This window comes from Tasmannia lanceolata, unplaced genomic scaffold (genome assembly GCF_043159265.1).
Source record: "Tasmannia lanceolata isolate RefF3 unplaced genomic scaffold, GAP_Taslan_0.1 ptg000025l, whole genome shotgun sequence".
In the NCBI taxonomy this organism is placed as follows: Eukaryota; Viridiplantae; Streptophyta; class Magnoliopsida; order Canellales; family Winteraceae; genus Tasmannia; species Tasmannia lanceolata.
In genome coordinates, this window is record NW_027518702.1 from 10,118,940 (window position 1) to 10,126,872 (window position 7,933).

At 34.6% G+C, this 7,933-nt stretch overlaps 1 protein-coding gene across 1 annotated transcript; it reads right to left on the reverse strand.

Annotated features, from left to right (window-relative positions):
- Nucleotides 1–526: 526 nt before the first annotated feature.
- LOC143858101 (membrane-anchored ubiquitin-fold protein 3-like) lies at nt 527–7,701 on the reverse strand. Its single transcript, XM_077368718.1, has 3 exons — nt 7,163–7,701; nt 3,960–4,130; nt 527–1,151 (listed from the first exon to the last, which is right to left on the reverse strand). The coding sequence occupies exons 1-3, from the start codon at nt 7,290–7,292 to the stop codon at nt 1,096–1,098; spliced, it is 357 nt and encodes a 118-aa protein (XP_077224833.1). The 5' UTR covers nt 7,293–7,701; the 3' UTR covers nt 527–1,095.
- Nucleotides 7,702–7,933: the final 232 nt, after the last annotated feature.

Consider the following 7,933-nt stretch of genomic DNA (forward strand, 5'->3'; position numbering starts at 1 on the left):
TATACCCAATGTGATTTCTGAAGAGATACTGAGGTCTTGTGAGATGAATTCAGGCACCATTTCTTTCGACGTAAAATGGGTGTAAAATTGAAGTAAAATGGAGGTGAAAATTTTGTTTTACGCCCATTTTACGTTGAAATAAATGAAAGATCTTGATTTGATGATAGAATATCTTGTAGAGTAGATAATATCTTTTTCAAAACTATTTGATTGTCAGCCAAAATTTCATTGGTTGTGGAGAATATCCACTTTATGAGAGCAAAATGATATTTCCACCCCCTTCTATTATGAACAATGACAACAATTCCATTTGTTTCCATCTGACTTTTTCTAGATATGCAATGTTTTTAGGGAAAGAAACAAAATAGGGTGGCAATACTGAAGAAGGGATGGAATATCTTTTTCCTTCTCCCTTTGGTTGCACCTAGGGGTGCAACTTGGGTCAGATCGGGTTGAGCTTTTGGTAAAAAATGAATTGGAATCAACCTGAACCCGACCCAATCTTAAGGTAAAAGCTCAACCCGAATTTCCAAAAATCATCATAAATATCTGTCATTGTAATGAGAATTGAATATTATTCAAGCTGAACATTCTCACAAGAGCATTACAAGGAAATGAGATTACACAGCACAAAGCACACTATTCAGGCCAGCTGAGTTTCAAACCACCTTTAATGAAGAACAGTACTATAAGCTAAAAAACCCCAAGAACTCTTTCAAGGCAGCATACAGAAATAATCTGCAATACCCATGGAGAGGAATTATTCATCATAGGCAGAGAATACCAAAGAAATGGTCATTAAACTTTTATATCCGGAAAACAATCGTTCCAATCTACTTTTTCCCTTTATTTCTTCAGTATTTTTTATGGGATGGCAAGCTGGTGACTCTCGACTTGAGATGTGGGAAACCTTAAGAGTTCATCTTTTAAACTCCCTTGTTTGCTTGTATTCAAATCAAGAATTCCATATTATACCATTGCTTGTGAATCAGTGCAAAAGCTCAGCTTCCAAACTGTATCTCAGCAATAAATCTATAGAAACACACTGTATTTGTATCAAAGCCAACCGAAGGACCATCAAACTGTTACTATGCATCACAGGATTGAGCATGCGCATCTTTTTTTCTTCAGGGAATCACTCGTCTGTTTATCTGTAACAAACACAATAACAATGTACAAAAAATTATAATAGAAATATGCAATATTGGCAAGCAAAAAGCATTATGGTTAATTTGAAGAGAGTGACATTTAAAACATGATAGCTATTTTGACCAACAGAAGTATCCATAATGTATATGGTATTGAGTATCAATATCGTATCGTGTCAGACACGATCATTGCATGTTGCGCCTATACAAGTATTCGAGTATCATAGATGCTCAACCAGTCTTGCTATAATCATCAAAAGTAAAGATATAAATGAAACCCCTCAACCAAAGTGTATCTCTAAATATCGAAAGTAAAGATATAAATGAAACCCTATTCCTATAAAAGCATAAGATAATACTCTCGATTTGGGCTTTGGTTTTCTTTCCATAGTATTAAAGATGCACATATGAATCTGGTTTTTGTGAAATTATTTCTTATGAAGGATGAAATAATCGAAAGAAACCCCAAAGTTACAATGGCCACATTCACCATCTTCCAGGGACCTCCATTTTGGAAGTTAACTCCCATCGTCTAGTTATGATTCATGAACATATGATTCCCAGTGAGCTATCTGCCTATGTTATAGGTTTGCGAACATAATGGTCTTTTTCTGAAATAGCAACCGTGAATATTTAAGTGAATTTTTTATTCAGCTACTGTAATGCTCTGTTTGCATTACTTAGCAAGAGAGCTATCAGTTAGGAATTTTTCTTGTCACAGGATTTTGCCAATTGGTGAGCAAAGAGATTGACAAATGGAGTACTTCTGAAATTATATAAGCTGTGCGGGGAAGTGCCACTTATTTTGGAATGTTTCAAACAAAAAATTGTGGAATGGACCTTGTATAGCTACCATGGCCAGAGCATGATGATATGTATGGATACAAGAGTGGCAACTTTTCCTAGATCACCTAAACATAGCCAATTCTGGTTTTGTAAATTGGTCTGATTTCAAAATGTCAACTGTGGTTTTGTAAATTGGCCCGATTTCAAAATGCCGTTTACTACACAATGTGCTGCATACCTTCCACCCCCTCCTCCTCTTCTAATCTGCTCATAATAGATATTACAGCTGTCCAACTAATTTACCCAAAAGTGTGGCTTCACGTTTCAAATATGTCACATTTCAAATAGAAATACACTTTTTGAAGTAAATTATATATATATATATATATATATATATATATATATATGAGGAAAGTGTTGGTGAGCTTAAGCTCACCAAACTTATGGTGAGCTTAAGCGCCCCAATCACATGGGTCCCACATTTTCTGTGGTGATCCAAACCATTCATTTGCAAGGCTCTATCATAGATAGGGTGTGTACCAAAAATCAGCTCCATAGGATCATCCTAACCCCTCCATTTGTGGAGGACAAAAATGGGCAGATTTGTGGACAAATAATGTCTGTCCATTTTGACCTCCACAAATGGATGGGTTAGGATGATCCTATGGAGCTGATTTTTGGTACACACCCTATCTATGATAGGGCCTTGCAAATGAATGGTTTGGATCACCACAGAAAATGTGGGACCCATGTGATTGGGCGCTTAAGCTCACCAACACTTTCCTCTCTATCTCTCTCTCTCTCTCTCTCTCTCTCTCTCTCTCTCTATATATATATATATATATATATATATATATATATATATATATATATATATATATATATATATATATGAGAAAACTATCGGTGGTGCGCTTAAGCTCACCATTTTTTTGGTGCGCTTAAGTTGTTATAACGCCTCCCATTCGTTTAAATGTTTAGGTCCCGCTGGGTCTTGCTTAAGCACACCAATGGGAGGCGTTATAACAACTAAAGCGCACCAAAAAAATGGTGCGCTTAAGCTCACCAAAAGTTCTCTCTCTCTCTCTCTCTCTCTCTCTCTCTATATATATATATATATATATATATATATATATATATATATATATATATATATATATATATATATATATATATATATATATATATATATATATATATATATAGAGAGAGAGAGAGAGAGAGAGAAAACGGTTCCTACACATATGTGTAGATAAGTTATCCACACACTAGCTTAAAATACAGTGGGGGCCACATTATTTGGGTGATCCAAACCATTCATTTTTAAGGCCCTCATATAGATAGGGTGTCCACAAAAAATCAGATCCATAGGATCATCTTAACCATTCGAACTGTGGAGGCAAAAAATGGACTAATTTGTGAAGGTTTAAAGACATCCATTTTACCACCACAAATCGTAGGGTTAGGATGATCCTACGGATCTGATTTTTTGTGGACACCCTATCTATGTGAGGGCCTTTAAAATGGATGGCTTGGATCACCCAAACAATGTGGGCCCCCACTGTATTTTAAGCTAATGTGTAGAGAACTCTCTACACATATGTGTAGGAACCGTTTTCTCATATATATATATATATATATATATATATATATATATATATATATATATATATATATATATATATATATATATAGTAAATGAATAGGTGTTTAAACAATTAATTCAGGCTCGAATTGTGTGTTTACAAATCTATAATGAACTCTAATGGCAGTTATCACTTCATACAGTTTACATTGCAAAATGCTTGAAATGTCACTAGGATACAAGTTGAATTATCTGAATAAATAAGCCCAAATAGCTCTTCATATGAATAAAAAAAATAAAGTATTATTATGTAAACCAGCTTAAAGTAAATAAAAGTATTTATTAGGTAAACCAGCTTAAAGTCAAATAATGTCTCAAGCACATGAACAAATAAGTGTGAAAATACAAAGAAACATAAAAAGTGTCCATGCAGAAAGTACCATCGCTTTTGTCAAATACAGGAGGCCGCACAACAACATGCATAGTAATAAGTCCGCCTGGAAGCTCTCCAACTTGTACCCTGGACTCAGCAAGGGTCCTATTGTTCTCCAATATCTTTCCAGCGTTGATGAGCTTCACATCATTTATTGTTTTTGGAGCATTTTCTTTGCCTATTACAGGGTAATAGATCAGTTGACCACTGTTTGAATCACAAGGAATCTTAAACCGTACTACAACAAGATGGATTCAATGCTTCAAAAACCAAAAGATTAATTCAAGAACCTTTATTCATTTTCCTCTCTGAAACTGTCCTAGCAGAGATGAGTAACATCAAGATGAAAAGGTAGCATCAAAGAAGTTATAAAAGATAATCGTGAATTTGTTATGGTTATTATGTTATGTAGCTACATAATTAGTCAAAGTATGCTACCTGTATCAGAAAAATATAGCATCACGAAATTGCAACCATAAAGCCCAATAAAGTCATGTACTATCAGTCTATACAGCAGAAGTGAAACAGATAAACAGTTGTAAAAGAAATGCCCATTTTAAAATGCAGCGTTATCATTAAAGTGAGACCTAGGGTAATAATGTGACATTGGCTCCATCAACTATTTCAATCCTCCAAATATATATGACTCTTCAAAAACAACAACGGTGAGAAAAATAAGTAGAAAAAAGAAAATGGAAATAAAATTACAATATAATCATGGTATATAAATAGACTCTACCTTCTCATGCTACTCAACTTCATGATTCTAGGTAGTCAGTGTGATTTACATGGTGAGGGAGGACATGTAACACATAATTAGTAGCATTTAGAAGCCTATAAAATGAGTAAAGCTTCATTTGTAGCTTTTGGTTTAACCACTACTGCAGAGTCAATTCAGATGTTCCAAGTCCTAGTACCTGCAATTATCAGCCTGACTGCTATAACCCATGCTAAAATATCAGAAGAAAATAAAATACTAGAGTTTTCTGATTTCCATGTGGTACTGGAAACCCTTCAAAGGCTCTTTGGTCCCTTATGAGGTTGTTTGATAATGTTCATGTTTCACATGTTGACTCCAATCAAAGAAATTTTGATCACAATTGTCAAGGATGGTTTTCAATGAATTACTTTTTTTTCTCAATGTTAGCTAGTGACAACTTGAATTCTCCACTTGGGTGTGTGTGGGATGCTATGGTTCCTCGGCTCTTCCTCGAGGGAAAGCTTTTTGTTGGACAGAAATGGTGGTGAAGCTCAACACATGCGAAATGCTAAATAGAATTTTTGACTTATGAGCATCTGTCCTTTGCAGAGAAGAGAATCCTGTAGACAGTATCTTCATTCATTGCAAATCGATGCTTAGAACTTGGGTTTCAATGCTTTCATGACTTAACATAGATGGGGTATTTGCAAGATTGGTGATGGATATCTTTGTGGAATGAGAATAAAGGACCCCTTTGTGACAAAGAAAACATACTTTGAAAAGTTAATCCATACGCAATAATTTGGTCCATTTGGATGCAGAGAAAGGAGAGAATTTTTATGATGGGAGAAAATCAATTGAGAAAATCATTTTTTTTTGGTAGGTAAGCTGGGATTGAACCTCCGACCTCCAGGTCAAAGAATAAAGCCTTTACCATTGAACTAGAGGGTCAATCCCTTCAGACAATTATTTTAAAGATCAAAATATTCATTATTAGGTGATCAAATATTTAGGAGGATTTTTGGTGCTTAATAATAGATGACATTCTCCAGAATTGGCAATCTAAGGGCTAACTCATATTGTGATGGAAATCCATGGGGTAACCCAGGTCGGCCTGTGTTGGAAGGGGATATAGAGATGAATTGGGGGATGTAAAAAGGAATTTCCCAGACCTGTTGGTGTGTTAGCCTCAATCTAGATTGTTGGAGGTGGACGGGATTCAAAAACATGATGGTATGGGGTACTGGAGATTTCCCTGGGCTGTAAAAAAATAGCTAATTATATCCTAGGAGTCCTTAATATTAGAGGGAAAATATGTACGAGCTTCAAGTATAGCCCAATAAATGACTGGAACAATATTGCAATGAGTGTCAGTTTCATTATAGAATATGAATTCGCAGCGCATCGAGGGCCCCAATGCCCAGTTCCGCTGGAGAGGCCTAGCCTGATCTGAGAAGTGCTAATTCGGTTTGGATATACTTCATACAAGAACGCCTCTCTTTGTTATCTCTAAATTAAAAATATATATATTAATATTAATATTAATAATAATAAACAACTAGAACGAAGAGTCACAATGTGTGAAGATCAGCAATGACTGAACTTCTATAATGAAAAGTAGAGGATGTATTTGATCTACGTATAAGTTTTATATTTTTATTAACATGACACAGTCCTGAAACTTGGTGACTCAACCATGGCTCCCAATTCAGCATGCCAAATCCAAAAGCAGTGCATAACATTTAGAGAGCTGTTCATTGCCCAAAAAACTCTAGTGTTTTACAAGGGCCATGTTATTTGAACAAAAAAAAGTAGTGCAACATATTTTTCTTTTCATTTTACTTTGAACAAAATCAAAAGACTTCATAAGCAGTACAAAATATCTAATCATACATATTTTTCATGAACTTCGCAATATGTTTTACTATCAGATTAAAGTAAGATTTCTGTTTCATTATGCAGAACAGACAGATAATCTATCTACAACTTTAAGGACAACTAGGCTCTTCTAACAAGTGTTAAAATTGGATTCCATGTTTCAGTCGCTAAGCACAAATATTCTTGGCCAAACCATGTTAAGTCACCAACTTGGCAAATACAATTTAAAGGAGAAAACTTGCAAAGAATCATGCAAATCTTCAGATAAGATCATCAAAGCCAAGATATAAGATTCCCATAAAATTCACTACAATAATGAGCAGTCTCAAATTTTCAAGGTTTATCATGAAAACTCCATCCTTGCACTAAAGGGCTAAGAAAGCATTTCTCTTCCAATTGCCTGTTTTAAGGCAAAATGTAACACAGTTCTATGTGTTTCACTACTGTTTGATAATAAAACTAAGGATATATATTAATAACTCTGCAAAGGGTTTTTAACTTGGAGATTTTTAAGTGTACAGAGGACAATAATCTAAGTTCCAAAAGCTCACAAACAGATCATATGAAAGAATGAAGAGATATCAATACACACCATGCATTATAAATAAGGAAAAAGGAAAATTACAACCAACCTTGAGGCCATTGAGACACTATAATTTCTTTAAGATATCCTATGGAGGTAGTAAGCAAATACTTATTGGGCCCGATGTCTGTGCCATCAAAAATCCTAAATTTGACCTCAATCAATTCATCTCCTCCCATTAAACAACTTTAAAAAGAAATACCCACCTCAAATATTCATTACCAAACCCCAAAAACAAATGAATTCTACAAGTTCAGACAATCCTCTATACTGGATGGATTTCTCTCTTAAAAATAAAACCAGCCAAAACCCAAATCAAATCTAGAAACTTTTCTTACTTAACAACTAAAATCTGCAACAAAATTCATTAAATCCCTCCAAAATGCTTCTCTTCAACAGAACTTCCATAAAAAACAAAAAAGACCAATATCATATCTCAACAGTCTTTCCCTTCAAACCACTAAAATCTGCACCAAAATTTACTCAGTGAAAACCCAGATCAAATCTCGATTTTGAGCACAATCTTCAAAAGCACCCAAATGGCAAGTTGCAATCCAAACTAAGATTTAGACTGAATATAAGTATCTAACAAAAATAAACAATTTCCATGAAAATAAATTACATGGTTTATCATAAATGCCCATCCTTTTCTAGAATATTATGAAAGAACCATTTCTGTATGATTTCAAATTTTCAATTGTTACTGTTCTAAGGTGGTGGGCCTTGTGGCAGTATGGTGGGGACCACAATAATCCATAGATCAGTTTTTTCTGATCAACGGTCTAGATTCAATGTCACAAAATCCAACCATTGAAAGGCT